General features: G+C 53.6%; 1 protein-coding gene across 2 annotated transcripts; it reads right to left on the reverse strand.

The window, feature by feature from the left end:
- Positions 1-2,920: 2,920 nt before the first annotated feature.
- ZNF629 (zinc finger protein 629) lies at positions 2,921-12,038 on the reverse strand. 2 transcript variants are annotated; one of them, XM_003418860.4, is made up of 3 exons: positions 11,842-12,038; positions 8,921-9,028; positions 2,921-8,766 (listed from the first exon to the last, which is right to left on the reverse strand). In XM_003418860.4, exons 2-3 carry the CDS (start codon positions 8,991-8,993, stop codon positions 6,233-6,235), a joined length of 2,607 nt encoding a protein of 868 aa, XP_003418908.1. In that variant the 5' UTR covers positions 8,994-9,028; positions 11,842-12,038; the 3' UTR covers positions 2,921-6,232. The 2 variants fall into 2 exon arrangements, with proteins under 2 accessions (XP_003418908.1, XP_064150911.1); XM_064294841.1 differs by lacking the exon at positions 11,842-12,038 and adding an exon at positions 9,145-9,454.
- Between the last annotated feature and the right edge of the window lie 5,167 nt (positions 12,039-17,205).

The raw sequence follows: 17,205 nt of genomic DNA on the forward strand, positions 1-17,205 counted from the left end.
GGTTGCGCTTAGGCTTAAAGGCCATCGGAGACCCCGTACCCCCGACCGCGCCTGTATGAGAGGGGCAGCGCACCCATTAGTTCCAGGGAAAGGGTTTTAGGCCGGCTTGTTTGGCGTCCCGGTCGGCTTCTTCGAGGCTGCTTGCTACGCCCCCGGCAGTCATTGGCCGTTGGCATGTCTCCTTGTTGAGAGGCGCTGGGAGGCCTCAACTGCATCCTGGGAAATGTAGTCCCTCATTGGCACATGGCGAGAAGGTATTCCTTGATAGAAGGCGCCCTGTTGCCCGGCTGTGCAGGCTAGAGGCGGCACTGGACCTAACGCCCCCGCGAATTGATAGACAAGGACACCTCAGGGGAGTGACCACCTTCATTGCAGTTTGTGCTGGCCCTTGACCATGTCCTCGGCAGCCGTGAGCCGGGGCGCGGCGCGTCGGTTCAGTGCGCTGTCTGGGCCTCGGATGGATCCTTCACGGAGGCTGTACTGGAACTCGCGCTGGGGCCGGTGTTGACCGGGGTTGGTACCGGAGCTGGAGTTGGGACCATGGCCACAGTGACGACCGCGGGTTTAAAAGCTGTTGCGCTTTCGCGGGAGCTCGCGACCCTGTCAGTGGTTGCGCCTTCACGGGGACTCGCGGTCTTGTCCGCTTTCGGGCCCCGCCTGGTGGCCAGGGCTTCGGGGGGACTGTAGCAGCTGGACCAGGTTGGATCGGAGACAGAAAGGCGGGCTGCGGTGGCCTCAGGCGCGGGGCTGGCGGCGGAAGGCACGCTCGCGGAGGCACGGGCCATCGCGGGGGACGGCATCGGGCCGCCGCGGAAGTATCCGTGGCCCGGGGGCGGCGGAAGCAAGGGTGGGAAAAACGCAGGATATTGCATCACAGAGACACGGCCACCTGCGCCCTCTGGAGCGGACCGTGCGCGGTGAGGAGCGCTGTACCTGGGGCGCTGGCGGAGATCAGCCAGTCCTCTGTGAGCGCTGTGCTTTTTCCCAGGCGTCACCTCCGTATGGGCTCCTTTCCCAGTAAATGCAAGTAACTACACGTTGTCTTCTCAAACATTTCTCCTGATGGTCAGTTTATCAAAAGAAGCGAAAAATTCTGTGTGAGTGCTAATATAATAGATTGTGTCAAACTACTTTCTCAAACTGACACCCAAGAATGTGAGAGAAAGATCGCTGCATTTCAGCCGGGGGGGGGGGGGCAAGCACTGATGGCCCTAAGAGGAACAGAGTACTCTCAAAAAAGTTTACCAGGAGCCTGTCCAGTTTTGCAAGGATCGGCCTTCGGGGTTGTTCGGGCCCCTCCACCCAGGAATTTGACCCCTTTCGACCTCCAGTAGTGCCCAGGGTATCCAGTGGCTGTGATACCCTGGACCTCTGGGATGGGCAGGCCAAAACTCCACCTGGACCAACCCTGACCTTGGCAGACTTCTTGGAGGAGAACGGATGTTGGCCTCTGGTGAAGGTGCCTGTTTCCACCAGAACTAGGGCTACTGTCTGACTGGCCACAGGGACCAGTGGAGCATTTGACACTGGCCACTCTCCTCTTGAAAGGTTTCCCTTGGGTCCTGTAGCACTATGCTTTGCTGGTGTTCCTCCTACTCCCCTCGTCATTTTCCTCTATTCCTAGACTAGGCCCTCTCCTTTCCACTCTGCCACACTTCTTGGGTATGTTTATCCATGGCTACAGTTAAGCTACTAAGGCCCAACTTCAGCCTAGTTCTCTCCTCTGATCACCAAACCAAGAAAATCACCAACTGTGGAGGGGGAATAGGATCATGTCACCCTCCTTCAGATCCCCCAGTAGCTACCAGTTCCCAAGCTCCTAAAACATGACTCTCCACACACTATGCTGTCTTTACCTTCTCTCTAGTCCCGCCCCCTACACTCTAAGGCCACATCCAACTGACACATCCTCAGTTCTCCCCAGCCCCTCCACGTGCTACTCCCTGTTACAGCAAACCTCATTCCTTGAGGTCTTGTTCAGAGAAGCGCGAGGAAGGTGGGGAGATAGCTTCCTGGCTGGAGCAGGAAACCCTTGGCAGACAGGAACAGAAGCAGGTGGCAGGCCAGAAGTGCTGACCTCAGGCGACCACTTGGGACCTATCCTAGGCCCAGGAGATAGCTCTGTGGCAGGCCTGGCACTGAGGGTTGTTTGAAGTGGGCTCCGCCTGGCCCAGGCAGTGTGCAGCCCAGGGCAGGCCCGGGCAGGCCTGGTGTTGTGGGGGAGGGGAGATTTGGATGCAGTCTGCCTGAGCTCTGGCCAATCTGGTTTCCCTCACTGACTTACTGTGGAACTTTGGCAAGTGGCTGCCCTTCTTGGAGTCTCAGCCTCTCCACACCGTGCGGCCCCAAAGACTGCCATCCCAAGAGTGAAATGATAAACCAGGTCTCCACCCATCTTTCCTTAGAACCTAGCAGGCCTAGGTCCAGAAGAGGGGCTAAGGCAGGTGGGCCATGCCCAGGACCCAGTAAACCAGGGGAGGTGGCTGCTAGCTTGTAGAGCTAGATCCTGGGAGGACAGGCTTTACGCTGGGGCATCCTGAAGAGGGTGCAGGCATTGTGGCCAGAGAGGCCTCCCTGGACTGCATAGCTGGGCCTGAGTTGGCCAGTGCCAGTCACTGGGCAGGGCAGCCCCCTAGCAGTCAGCACGTCATGCTGGTGTAGAAGCCAGGCTCCAAGTGCTTGTTGGCTCTGCCACCATCTCAGGTTTCCCCCAACCCCCACCAAGGGTATAGATTTTAAAACCTCACAAACCCCTCAGCCTCCCATTAGGAGGCACCAAAGGAGGACTCTAGCGCCTCTGGGTAAAGGGTGAGAGTGGCCTGGGCTGAACTTTCGAGGTCACACATTGGCCCTGGTTCTGGGAGAGGGCAAGCTCCTTCAACTTGCTCTTGGCTGAAAGAGAAGACAGAAAACACCTGGGAAATCTTATTCCCTTTATTCTCTTCAACTAATCAACATGACCACCGGTGACACAACACTGTTATTAACACACAACACTCAAAGGTGGGGCCTCTCTTCGCTCCAGGGGGATAACTTAGGCGAGTGGGGTTGCCCTTATTAGGACAAACGAGTCTGGGGCTGCTCACCTCAGTGTGTGGGGGTTGTCATGGAACCCCACATCTTGGTTGTGATGGTTTCAAGTTTCCCCACCATTCAGGATTCATGCCCAGTTCTTTAGAGTTCCCATCTGACCTCCATAGCCACAGCAGTTTCAGGTTTCACACTAAGATCAGTTTTTCCTTTCCCCCAATGACTCCTTGGCCATGTTTGTTGGACACCCCCACTGGGCACTTCTGAGGGGTCTGGGGCCTGCATGGAGCTGGACAAGAGGGGATGGTGTGCTAAGCCTTTAACTCAGTTCTGGTGGGCAAGTGCTGTGGCCCCTGTGTCTCTGCCCGAGCCGGGCAGAGGGACACCAGATGCTGCCATTCAGTTGGTGGGCCACCACTCCTGGCCAGCTCCCTTGGTCCCTCCCAACAAGATACAGCTCACTCTGGAGGGAAGTACCTCGCTAAAGGAGGGAAGTAGGGGTGGGTGGGCAAGAGAGAACAGGCCACACCCCAAAGATCTTCGACTCTGCCCTTTTCCTGCTTTGGAACCCCAGACCCCAATGAATCATGTCCACATCATCCGTTCAGTACCGGAGCCGAGACCCTTAGCCCTCACCCGCCCCTACAACATGCGAGCATCCTACTATATGCTACACCCTAGTCCTGACAGGCCTACAGCTGGCCTATGACTACGTAGACCACCTCTCCTCGGACTGGACTCTGAGCCCCAAAGGCTGTTCCCCCGAACTGTTTTCTGGGGACAGATTCCTCAGACCTGTTCCCGAGGGGATCTGCTTCTAGTTTTACAAGGGGTTTGTCTCTACAACTTTTTTCTCTCTGCTATCATCTTAGAGGAAAAAAAAAAAATCTGCTTAGACTTGGAGGATTTGACTCCTTTTCCTCAGTCTTATAGGGACACCCCTTTGTTAAAGTTTCTTTTGATAGAGGTCTTGGAGGCAGGCTCCTCCTTCCCTCTCAGTAGTGCTTTCCTACCTGGCATTTGGGTGAGGTTGTGGTGGGGGGGCGTTATGCAGATGTTAACAAGGTTCCCCCCCTCCACAATCATACATGGCCTGCCTTTTCTCTCTCCCCAGCAAGCCTGCAAGTTTTCTCCTACAATGTTCTAGATTTTGATCCTTTTAAATTTCAGGATCATTACTTTGGAGGCAGGAGAGATGAAGGGTGAAGGATTTTCACCTTTTAGGTAATGTGGAACTAGAGGTCTCTTCCACAGCTCTGTAGGAATTCAGGTCACCCCCTCTGGGGACACAACTCCTGAAGGGCCACCTCACCCTGCCCATGTGGGTTCAGTGGGCACTTCCTTTCAGATCCAGCACTAAAGAGTCCTCTCCTTCGTTAAGGGTCTCCAGGCTTAAGGGGTGGCGTTCTTGATACAGATGTTTCTCTCAAGAGTTCTCTTTTCAACCATTTTACAGAGCCAGAGTCTCTTTTCCCTACCGCACACACCCAGTCACGTTAGTGAGTTTGGCTGCATTTATGAAAGTGTGTTAACTGTGTGAGAACAGGAGGTGGGCTGTTTTCTCGTTCCTTCTGTTTCTCAGGTTTCTGGCTGAGGAGGAGAGGAGCCAAGTGGGTGGGATCTGTTGGCTGGGTCATTACAACCTCAGAGGGCTCCAGGTACCAGGATGGGGAAGGTGGTCAGGCCTCTGTAAACTCTTCGGGGACCCATGGTCCAGTCCATGAGGTGTTGGACACCCACCACTATATGCAGGCCGTTCATCCTGCAAGGCTGCCTTGCTAACAGCTCAAATGGAAGACTGAGGTTTAAAAATCAGGTTGCTGGCTAATTGAAGCATTCTATTCGATCAGCTTGCTGTCTCTTGTTGCCACAGAGAATCCACCACGGCTGTGACTGACTTGAAGAGGAGAGGCCTAGAGAGGACTTGACTACACACAGGCCTTGAGTCTCTAAAGGGCTTTATTCTTTGGAGGTCAACTAGCAGCAGTGCTCCTTCTCCACTGAGGACAGAATGTGAGGAGATGGACTGCCACCGCAGCAAGACTGGCGGCAGTTAGATTTCAGGAAAACCCCCTGACAGTGAGACCTGAGAATGTGGAAAGAGGGGCCCCCTGTTCCAGGATGCCTCTTCTATGGAGTAGAAACCCCAGCTGGGCTGGGAGATGGGGTAGTCATGCCTGGATTGGGGCAAGTCTTGGTGGCCAGAGCTAGGATCCGCTTGTACCTGCAGAAGCTCCCAGAAGCAGGGAGGACTGGGCAGCCTGGAGTTAGCTGGGTTTCATTTCAACAGTTTCTCCACCTTGGTTTCCTTCCCTCAAAGCAATCTAACAGAAATCCTCCCAACTCTTTCCCCTGATTTTTGTGGTGGATTCCCAGTATTCTAACACTGAAATTTCTGTGAACCCCAAACATCAGCCCTTAAAAAGGCTTGCCAGACTTTTTTTCCCCCCATGTTTGGGCTCTTCTTGATAAGGAATTCTATGGGTCTCTTTGCCTAACACACATAATTCTTCCAAGATTGGCCTCTTACCCCAAGGAGCCCCAGTGCAATTAGTTCCTCTGTCATTTCTCCTCTTCTGCTCACTTGGCTATCTTTCCCATTTCTGTTCTCCTCCTCTTCCCGTTCCACCCGATTTCCATGCTACTCCCCAGCTGAGCATTTTCCTCGGGGTAATTATCCAAGGCTGCCAGGAGAGAGGCTCCCTCCCCTACTCCAGTGGGAGAGAACACTGTGGAACAAGTTTATGGAAGGTTTTCCTATACCTTCTGAGGGCCACTCCTCCCAAGTCAATGCTATTGTATTCCCTGCATTTCCCCGACCCTATAGTTTCACAAGGATTTTGATACAGTTTTATAGGGTTGTCTAGAGACATGTTGGACCTTTTCCTACAATTAATAGGGCTTTTATCCACTATGGTTTATAGGATTTTTCTGCTACAGACTTAAAGGACTTTTCTTTTTTCCTACATATTTATAGGGTTTCTAACCCAACAGTTTTTTTTATACTGCCTTATAAGTGGTACCCCCCAACAATTTTATAGGGTTTTTCATCACTCATGTAAAAGGATTATTTTTACCCAGGGTTCTTTATCCTCCACTTTCTTTACAATCTAACCAGCTTTTCTTCCTTTCTCTGCATAATTCCTTTGGGGAGCCCGTGTTCCTCTCAGTAGAGAGAGGCCCCCTGGTCTCCAGACTCACTTCAGAGGGAGACGCCTGGGTGGCAGCTCCTATGGAGGAGGAGGGCTGCAACTTCTGCGAAGCCATCTCCACACTCAGGGCACAAATAGGGTTTTTCTTCCAAGAGGGTTTTGGGGTTTCCCCCTTCTCCGTGATTGCTACTTTCTGTGGGGGTGGGGACTTCCCCGTCACCTTCCCGACTTGTGGACAGGGTGGCTGGCTCTGGAAGTGGGTCCTCAGGTCTGGGGGACTTTTCTTGGGTGTGGATCTCCTGGTGCCTAACGAGGGCCAGGCGATCGAGGAAGGAGGCGCCACAATCTGAGCAGCTGTAGGGTCTGGCCCCCAAGGGGCTCTTGAGGTGCTCCAGGAGAACAGAAGAGGTCTTCCCCAGCTCGGAACTTTTCTGGGGTTTCCCACCTGCATGGACTTTCTGGTGCTGCAGCAGCTCAGAGCTGAGGCCAAAGCTTTTTTTGCATTCCGGACATTTAAAGGGCTTTCCACTTAGGAAGGGACTGGGCCCTGCCCCTTCCCCAAGTCCAATCCTATAATCGGGAAAGAGAAAGGGCTTTTCGTTGCCGTGGGTGAGCTGATGTTGGAGGAGGACAGAGCGATCCAGGAAGCTCTCTCCACAGTGGGAACAAATGTAGGACTTGGATGAGAGCAGCCCCAGCCTCTGGCTGAAACTCTCCTGCCCGTCGGGCATTTTAAAGGGCTGTCCCGGGGGGTCGGCTCGGCCCTCTGCCGCACCTGCATAGGAATTCCCTCCAAAAGGCAGCCTCGGGGGTCGGAACTGAGGCGGTCTGGGGGCCGGGTGTGCAATGAGGCCATCCGAATTCTTGTAGGGGTTCTCGCCAATGTGGATCCTCTGATGTTGCATGAAGATGCCCTCATCATTGAAGCCCTTGCCACACACCAGACACTTGTGGGGTTTGGCTCCAGGCGGTGGGGTCAGCAGGGCAGGGTCCCCAAACCCCAGCAGGGAGTCACCCTGAGCTCTCCGGGCTGGGGTCTTCCCCCTCTCATGGATCACCCGATGCTGCTCCAGCTCGTGGGCCTCCAGGAAGGCCTTCCCGCAGTCGGAGCAGACAAAGAGGTTCTCATCCATGTGGGTGCGCACGTGGGTGATAAGGTTGGAACTCTGGCTGAAGCTCTTGCCGCACTCGGGGCACTTGTAGGGCTTCTCGCCTGTGTGGGTGCGTCGGTGCTGGATGAGGTGGGAGCTCCGGATGAAGCTCTTGCCGCAGTCGGAGCACTTGTAGGGCTTCTCGCCAGTGTGGATGCGCTGGTGGCGGATGAGGGTGGAGCTCATGATGAAGCTTTTGCCACAGTCTGCACAGATGTAGGGCCGCTCACCGCGGTGGATCCGTTGGTGGTTAATGAGGTTGGAGCTGACGCTGAAGCTCTTACCGCACTCGGGGCACTTGTATGGCCGCTCGCCCGTGTGTGTGCGCTGGTGCCGCAGCAGCGTGGCACTCAGGGTGAAGGTCTTGCCACACACAGGACACTTGAAGGGGTCCTCACGGAGGTGAGTCCGCTGGTGCTTGATGAGGGTTGAGCTGTGGCCGAAGCTCTTGCCACATTCGAGGCACTCATAGGGCTTCTCACCAGTGTGTGTGCGCTGGTGCTGTGTCAGCTCGGAGCTCTGGATGAAGCTTTTGCCACACTCGGTGCAGCGATACGGCTTCTCACCAGCGTGGATCTTCTGGTGCTTGAGGAGGTTGTGGTTCTGGCCGAAGCGCTTGCCGCACTCAGGGCACTTATAGGGCTTCTCGCCCGTGTGGGTAGCCTGGTGCTGAATGAGATCCGAGCTGCGGTAGAAAGCCCGCCGGCACTCTCCACACTTGTATGGCTTCTCGCCTGTGTGGGAGCGCTGGTGCTTGATGAGGTTGGTGCTCTGGGTGAAGGCCTTTTCGCACTCGGTGCACTTGTAGGGCTTCTCACCTGTATGTGTGCGCTGGTGCTGCACCAGGTTGGAGCTCCAGCTGAAGCACTTGCCGCAGTCGGGGCACTTGTAGGGCTTCTCGCCTGTGTGGGTGCGCTGGTGCTGCACCAGGTGGGAGCTCTGGGTGAAGCTCTTGCCGCACTCCGAGCAGGTGTTGGGACGCTCGCCGGTGTGGATGCGCTGGTGCCGCAGCAGCTTGGACCACTGGCTGAAGCTCTTGCCGCATTCGTTGCAGATGTAAGGCTTCTCAGCCCCGGATGGGCGGCCTTGTACCAGCTCTCGAAGGCTGGGCTCGTTGGCCGGGACCACTGGGGGATTGTTCCATGTGGTAAGGGCCCCCCACTGCCAACTGGCTTCACAGGCCTTGGTCCAGTCAGACTGGGCAGGAACTACCTCAGAGGCTGGGGGATCCAGAGAGGTCTGGTGACCCAAGGGGTTGGGATGACTCGGTGGGGTTGGGGGGTCCTGGGGGGTAGAGGGACTCAGGGAGGGCCCCTCCAGGGGCATCTCTGGTGGGTCCTTGAATTCTGGACTCTGAGCTGGATCTCCCAAGATGACCTCCTCCCCAGAACTTTCCTGCTGAGGGCTCTCCTCTTCGTTCCCACTCTCGGCACCTACAGAAAGAAAGGGAGTCTCCAGCCCCCATCTCCTTTCAGAACACGGGGTCCGATTTCTCTTCCCTCCCCTGGGTTTCCCCCAGAGTCTAGGTCCCTCCCTGACCGGGGCCACTGTCTTGTCAGGACCTCAGTCCCTCCTTGTGCCCCTCACCTTTGTCAGCATCATTCGGGCTCTGCTCAGGACCCTGCAGTTCCGGGCCCCACAGCACTGCCTCAGGCTCCATCCCAGGGCTCAGGCCTGTGGAGGGCTCCGGGGACCCTGGGAAGGAGACAGGAGCACACAATGGAAACTTATCTCCTGCTTTTCTTTACCTCCCCCAGCCCAGCCTCACTCCCCAACCTTGGACCACGGCTTGAAGCTTTTGCTGCACTCACTGTAGATGTAGAAGCCCTGGGCGGGTGGCCCCGTGCCAGCTCTTGCAGGCTGGGCTCTCTGGCTGGGACCAGCGTGAGGCGGGGGTTGGGGGGGGGGCTGTTCCATGTGGTAAGGGCCCCCCACTACCAAATGGCCTCACAGGCCTTGGTCCAGTCAGATAAGGCAGGGACTATCTCAGAAGCTGGGAGACCAAGGGGGTCTGGCTGTCCCGCCACTCCTTCCCAGGCCTTATTCCTCCTTATTTGAGCATCAGTTTCCTATCACCCTATTTTTCCGGGCAAGAGTTCTCACTGTGCCCCTGCCCCCGCCACCTCCCCACCCCCACCCCGCAGGCCTGATTCTTGCTCCAGATCTTAAAATCACAACAAAGCACACACAATGAATTTAAGAGTGTAATTAAGAGCTCATCAGTCATAACCCTTTGAACCCAGACTGGGGGCTGCAGAGGTACCTGACAACGTGGCGGGGGAGGGGGGGTGGGGGGAGGCTCTCACCCCACACCTCTAATGCCCAGAGGCTGGGAAACAAGTTCGGGAAACCTGTTATTTTGCTAATCAGTGGAACCTCATTATGACTCTAATTTTCCTCCTTAATGGGGCTGCTAATTGGGACTAATAAACTTTTCCCTTCTCAGCCCCAGAGAGAAGGGAGGCTGGCTGGAGCACTTGAAGGGTTAAAAAAAGAAACCACGCTGATTTCCTAGAAGGGAGGGGGGCCCTCCAAGTGGGCTGGCTCAGGCCAGAGGTGGAGCGGGGGAGAGCTTAAAGCAGGGTGTGGAGGGGGGCTTCTGCAGGAACCACAGAGAGGTGACAGTGGAAAAGAAGAGAAGGGACAGGTGTCTGGGTAACACACTTCGTTTCCTCATGCAATCCTCCCCACAGCCCTGGAAGAAGGCCCAGGGAGAATGGTGTCCATTTTACAGGTTAGAAAGCCAAGGCTCAGGGAGACACAATGACTTCTTCAGGGTCACAGGCTGAGAAGCGGCACAGACAAGACCAGAAATGCAGGCTACTGTGTCTGGCCTGCCCCTGCCTCTGAGAGAGTGAGATGACCTTGGAAGTCATGTGAGACTCATAACCGTGGGCTGCTGGCAGGAGCTGGTGATGAGAACAGCTCAGACAGTGCCTGCTGGCGGTGAGAACGGGCTGGGGAAATTCCTGGGACCAAAAGGTTTCTGTGGAGCCAGTGACTAGGCCTAATGCTCTGTGTCTATGAGCTCAAAACAGTGTTCTCCACTAAAGCCTTCCCTTATCCATCCCATTCTCAGATACCACCTGGAACTCCTCCTTTTCCTTTCCTCCTGTTTTGTTGATGCTGTATCCCCTGCCTAGGACACTACCTGGCACCTAATATGTGATCAGTAAATTTTTGTTGAGTGAATGAAAGAGTAAGACGTCCTTTGCTCCTGGAAAACATGGTTGGTCCAATGCCATTCAAGGTCAGTTTGTTTGCAAGGGGATGGCAGAAAAAGAACAGGAGGTCAGAGTGGCTCCCTGGTAAAACGCAGCCATCTATCATCCCAAAAAGGCTGATAAGATTCCAGGATGAGGGAACAGGGCCACGGGAGCTAATTGCTAGAACTTTCCACAACCTTTAAACCCTTAAGAGGGCCTGGGCTTTGGATGGCTGTGTGGGATGGCACTGCATATGGGGGCAGTGGTAGAAGGGGACATGGCAAAGGCTCAGAGAGCAGCTGTGGTGGTGAGGTGGCAAGTGGGGAGGTAAACAAGGTGAAGGAGGAACCAGCTGGGCCCTGCCGAATAGCAGGAGTGATAGGAGTTAGATTTTTAGGAAGTAAATTAATTTTTTCATCTCTGCAGCTACTTAGGCTATGAGAATCCTTCCCTATCTGTAAGTTGTCTTTGGGGTTGTGGAAGCAGGAACCTCCGCCAAACTTGGGGCTGCCTGGCTGTTCTGAGGAGGGTGTTTGCTGAGGCCAGGTTAAGAGCTTATGTACTTTGGAGAAATTCAAGCTCAGCAATTCAAAGTAGAAAGGAAAGGGTTAATGGCAAAGCAGTCATGGAGTGTGAAAGTGAGAAAAAAGGAGGCAAGAAGTGCTTAGAGCCAACCCAGGGCCTGGCTGCCAGTACACCTAGTAGACCAGCCTCAGCACGGGCCCCTCTGTGTCAGGAGGGGAGACGGAGGGACGAGACTGCCTCACGATGAGGTGCGGGGAGCGGCCCAGGGTCACCCTGACATGGAGGCAGCGAGTATGCAGCCACCCTGGCCCCTGACCCTCCTTGCCGCCTGCACCAGGCCGGACCCTGGACTTCTGCCCCAGCTGGTCCCAGCGACCCTGTTTCCAGCTTTCAATCCAGAGTCTGCACATCCTCCCCCCTCTCCTCGCCCCCCATGGCACCCAGGATCTCTCCCGCCAGCGCCTGACTCCTTCCAGAGCCGCACCTCGCAGCGTCCCAGCCCCCGGCCCTGCCAGCCAGGCCGAATTCCCTCTTCCCAGAATGCTCACGCCCTCCCCCTCCCCCACAGCCAGACCCTCACGCTCTTCCCAGAATCCTCCAGCCCTTCGCGGGCCCCCTGCCCCAGGCCCCCACCCCTACCCCGGGGCGGACGAGGGGCGGGGGAAAGGAGGCTCAGGGGCAGGCGCCTGGCCCCCGCCGCCTGGGCCCCATTGTTCCCCGGCGGCCGTCCCGGGCCCTCCAGGCCACCCCCCGGGAACCCAGGCGTCCCCAACTCACGGCTCTGGGGTCTGGGAAAAGCCGGAAGGCAGAATCCAGCCCCAGGGGACTTAACCCCTTAAATGCCCTGCCTCGGGGGGCGGGCTAGATGCTGAGGACTCTGGGGTCTTTCTCAAGGGGTGATCCCAGGCTGAGAACCCGGGGACCAGTTCAGGGTGACTGGGACAGAGCAGGAAGTGACCCCAGCTTCCCGGGCCCCTCTAGCCTGGAGTCAGAGCATCAGCTCTATGGGATTTAACCCTTTGTCTCCCACAGCCTGGGAAAAAAGGGGAGGTGGGGGAGCAGGGAGGTGGCTGAAACAACGTCCTCTCCGCGTCTCAAGGAGGAGCAGGCGACATGGGCCAGCCCCCATTTCGGGGGACTCCAGATGCCACGGAGGGTCTCTGGATTTCTGGCTGCTCTTCACCTAGCAGGGGCTCTGCCAGCCACGCCCCGAAAAAAAAAAAAAAGAAAGAAAAGCCGGATCTCAGATTTGGCGGCTGCTGGTCCCCTGGGGCCAGCCTTTGTTGGGACTCAGACCCTAGGATAGGGCTCAGATGCCTCGCTTCGGGGATGGGAGCTGGGACTGGCCGGGTGAACCTGGAGAAGGAACATGCTACAGACTAAAAATGGCTTAAATGGAATAATAAATCATCACAGCCAGGGTTTGGGCTGAAGCGACAAATGCAGCCAGGAGGGGATTTGTTTTCTGGGCTCCAGCCCACCGGGAAGCTGGAAAGTGTGAGCCCCATCAGCTCCTCTCAGAAACTGAAGCCCGAGGTGGCAGGAGGAAAGCCGGTGGGTTACCCTGGCCAAGGAGGGCGAGAACTTTTCCTAGTAGCTCAGGTGGCACCCAGAGGAAACCTTTAAGATATCTGGAACGCTAGGATCCTCCTGAGGCCCAGGTTATCTGGGCTCTTAGTTTTTATAGATGTGATCTCATTTCCTCTTCACAATTCGGTGAGGTGGAACTATGGATTATCCCCATTTTACTGGTGGGAAACCTGAGGCATGAGAAGTGAGATAAAGTGCTTAAGCCACATTATTATTTAAATTAAACACATTTGTTTACTGAAGTTTATTATTCCCCAGGCACTGTGCTGAACATGGGCCTCAGAATTGAACAAGAACCAGGCTCTCTACCCTCAAGAAGTTTAATATTGTATGTGTGTGTGTGTTACAGACACAAAGGAATCACAGGAGAATATGAAAAAGGCTATCTGTCCAGAGATCTCAGGGAGCTAGGGGAGGAACAACTCATTCTGAGAGGGTCAGAAATTGCTGAAGAGGATGAAGCTCCTCTGGGCCTGCAAAGCGTCCAGAGAGTTTGGTGAGAATGGTGAGTGTAGAAGAGCGCCCTACTGGGCCCTGCCTCTGTTTGCTCCCCAGCACTGTCTCCCTTCACCCACAGTCTCATCCAAGCACATCTCCATCTTGTCCCTTGCTACCATCACCTTCAACCCCTCACTGTCACTTCAGGGCCTTTGCCCCGCCTCGTCCCCTTATCTTGATGTTTCTCACCATTGGAAGAATGTTTACTGTCTTTCTCCACTCTCTCTCTCTCCACCGCTGGCCTCCAGCACACACACACTCACCCCCCCCAACACACACACACACACACACTCACCCATTCCACATGCGCTAATGTCAGCTCCACTGCAGTAGGGACTTCCTCTGTTTTACTCACTGCTGTACCTCCAGCATAGGGTCGCTACGAGTTGGAATCGACTCGATGGCACTGGGTTTGGTTTGGTTTTTGGTATCTCCAGTGTCTAGAACAGTGATTGACATGTATAGGTGCTCAGTTAGTATTCACCGAGTAAGTGGGATGAAGAGGTCCTTCTGCCTCTTCCATCTATCCCCAGGTCAGTTCCTGGGCTGGACCAATGGGGCTAGACTGAGTTGGGCAGAAGCTCAACAGCTGGGCTTCAGCTGTGCAGCCACATTTATCCACAGATGCCCCCAGGCACTGTCACTGAGAGACACGTGAGAAGAAAATGGGTGGTGATCAGAGATGTGGGGATGTCCTAAGCCCTCATCACTCTCTCCTGTCCTCCAAACTCAATGGATGCCTGCCCTGGGCCTGACCCTAGGCGGTGGCTCTACAGGAAAGCTGTGCTCTGGAGGTTCATAGAATTTAGTTTTCTTTTTGTTTTTTTTTTAACAGAATTAATCGCCACATTTAAATGTCAATACATTTCACATAAAAATTTTAATTTCCTGTTTCCTGTAAAGATTCAAATATCTTGGCAACAGGACCCAAATTTTCACATGGCAGACAACTGGCTATGGCTAGGCAGCAGTTTTCTTTCTTTAAAGAGCCATTGGCTTTCCAGCTTGTCACAGCCTCGCTCCTACTGTGTCCTCAACTCTGAGGCTGACAGACCTATATAACTGTAGGTATTGCTCCTGCCCCCCTTAGTCTGTGTCCCCTAGGTTCAGGGTAATAAACATTAGGATGGTGTCTTCTGACATAGTTATATTTATTGAGCACTTACTATGTTCCAGGCACTGTTTGTACATATTAACTCCTTGAGCGTTCACAACAACTCATGACACCAATATTATTATTATCCCAAAGATAGAGAGGGTAAGTCACTTGTACACAGCTTGTAAAAGACAGAGCTGGATTCAAACCCAGACAGCTGGCTCCAAAACCGTCATGGCTCCTAACCACGAGGGCTGCCATCGTCTCCCTCAGTTTGCTCTAGGAGAGATGGGAGGTGGGAAGGGCAGGGCACTTCCATTTGGGCAGAACCATCCTCCAGGAACAGTCTGGGTGCCCTGCCCTCAGGGGGGCAATGGGCACTCTGACTGTAGGCAACAATTTGATGTCCTACAATCAGCTGGCATGGCAGCCATGAAGGAAGGAACCTCTGGAAGGATGAGGATGGCTCCCCACTGATGCATTTCATGGACAACCCATTGCCATACTCTTTCTGGTCACAGCTCACCAGCGTCTCACATGGCTCCTCACTATAGCCCTTGTGCCCTGAGGCCAGGTCTCCGCCATAGCATTGAGGTCCTGAGGAAGACCTAGGTCCAAACCCTGCTCCAGTCCTCACTGACTTCGCCTTTTGGAAATTTGGCTTTCTTTTCCTTGGAAAGGGGGACAGGAGGGTTAAATGAGATAACACAAGTCACGCAAGAATCTGTTTCTTTTCCCAGAAAAGCTAACTCTAACTAGGTCTGTCTTTGTCTTCCTCATCAGAGTTCAAAGCCTTTAGGCTGGTGGCCAGGAGAGCAAGGAATCTCAAAACCATGTCTCGAGACAACGACAACAACAAGAAAATCCAAACCTGTTGCTGTTGAGTTGGGTCCGACTCAGAGCAACCCTATAGGACAGAGAACTGCCCCATAGAGTTTCCAAGGAGCACCTGGTGGATTCCAACGGCCTGACCTTTTGTTTAGCAGCCGTAGCACTTAACCACTACGCCACAATACAGGGAATGTTTACTCTGTTTAACTTGGAGGCCCATGGTCATATACTCTACCCCTCTGCTGAGCTGTCATTGAGGGGAAGATCTAGAAGGCAGACCTCTAAGGCCAAGAATGCCAGGCCTGCAGAGGCCAATCCCACGCATTGCCAGAAGTGCCTTCTCCCCATAACGGCTATTCAAACACAGGCAGGAGAGGCTGCCACCAGGAAAGCATGGGCACCTTCCCTGGACATGTGCACTGACCCACAGGGTGTGTTGGGGGCTGCTTTTCAGGAATGTGGTCCTTGAATGTGGGATAAGAGTTAGGTCAAAGGCCTGGGAGGTCCCTGCCACTTCTGAGAGGCTGGGATTCCGGGATCATTCACCCCTCTGCTCTAGAGCCTATACCTGTTGCGGTTGGGTTGATTCCAACCCATAACGACCTTAGAGGACAGAGTAGAACTGCCCCATAGATATTCTAAGGAGTGGCTGCAGGATTTGAACTGCCAACCTTTTGGTTAGCAGCTGTATCACTTAACCTCTGTGCCAGTGAGGCTTCTTAGAACATATAGGGGCACCTTAAAGCTTCCCACATCAAGTCCTATCCTCCTGGTACCTCCTAACCTTACATTTTAAGGCCCAGGCCTAAGTCCTTCCCTTAAATTCTCTTCCTCAAAAATCGTCTACTGTTGCCCCAATACACCTGGAGCAAAGGAGAATGAAGAACACCAAAGACACAAGGAAAATAGGAGCCCAAAAGACAGAAAGGGCCACATAAACCAGAGACTCCATCAGCCTGAGACCATAAGAACTAGATGGTGCCTGACTACCACCAATGAGGGCCCTGACAGGGAACACAACAGAGTGTCCCTGACAGAGCAGGAGAAAAGTGGGGTGCAGAACACAAATTCTAGTAAAAAGACCAGACTTAATGGTCTGGCTGGGACTGGAGGGACTCCAGAAGACATGGCCCCCAGACTCTCTGTTAGCCCAGAACTGAAACCATTCCAGAAGCCAACTCTTCAGACAAAAGATTAGACTGGACTATAAGACATAAAATGATACTCATGAAGAGAGTGCTTCTAAGCTCAAGTAGATACATGAGACTAAATGGGCAGCTCTTGTTTGAAGACAAGATGAGAAGGCAAAAAGGACAGGAGCTGGTTGAATGGACATGGGAAATCCAGGGTGGAAAGGAGGAGTGGGCTGTCACATTATAAGGAGAGCAACTAGGGTCACATAACAACATGTGTATAAATTTTTGTATGGGAAACTAACTTGAACTGTAAACTTTCACTTAAAGTACAATTTAAAAAAATTGTCTACTCTTAACAACAAAAAGCAAAAAGACCCAATCAAAAAATGAGCAAAGGACATGAACAGAGAGTTTACCAGGCAGGATATTCAAATGGCCAACAAGCAGATGAAAAGATGTTCAGTACCATTAGCCCTTAGGGAGATGCAAATCAAAACCACAAGGAGATATCGCTTCACCTCAATTAGAATTGCAATGATTGAAAAATGGAAAACAACAGATGTTGACAAGGTTGTTGAGAAACTGGAGCCCTCATCCATTGCTGGTGGGAAAGTAAAATGGTGCAGCCACTGTGGAAAACAGTTCGTCAGTTTCTCAAAAAGTTGAACATAGAGCTACCATATGGCCCAGCATTATGGATTGAATTGTGTCCCCCCGAAATATGTTTTGTAAGTCCTAACCCCTATGCCTGTGGTTACAATCCTATTTGGGAATGGGTTGTCTTTGTTGTATTAATGAGGCAGGATTAGTGTATGGTGTATCTTGAGTCAATCTCTTTTGAGATATAAAAGAGATTAAATGAAAGCTAGCAGGGAGAGATGGGGAAAGAGAGTTGCCAAGCACATGAAGATTGCCCAGGATCAGAAGCTCAGAAGAGACAAGGACCTTCCTCTAGGGCCGACAGAGAAAGCCTTCTTCTAGAGCAGGCGC

The sequence above is a fragment of the Loxodonta africana genome, chromosome 12 (assembly GCF_030014295.1).
Source record: "Loxodonta africana isolate mLoxAfr1 chromosome 12, mLoxAfr1.hap2, whole genome shotgun sequence".
Taxonomy (NCBI): Eukaryota; Metazoa; Chordata; class Mammalia; order Proboscidea; family Elephantidae; genus Loxodonta; species Loxodonta africana.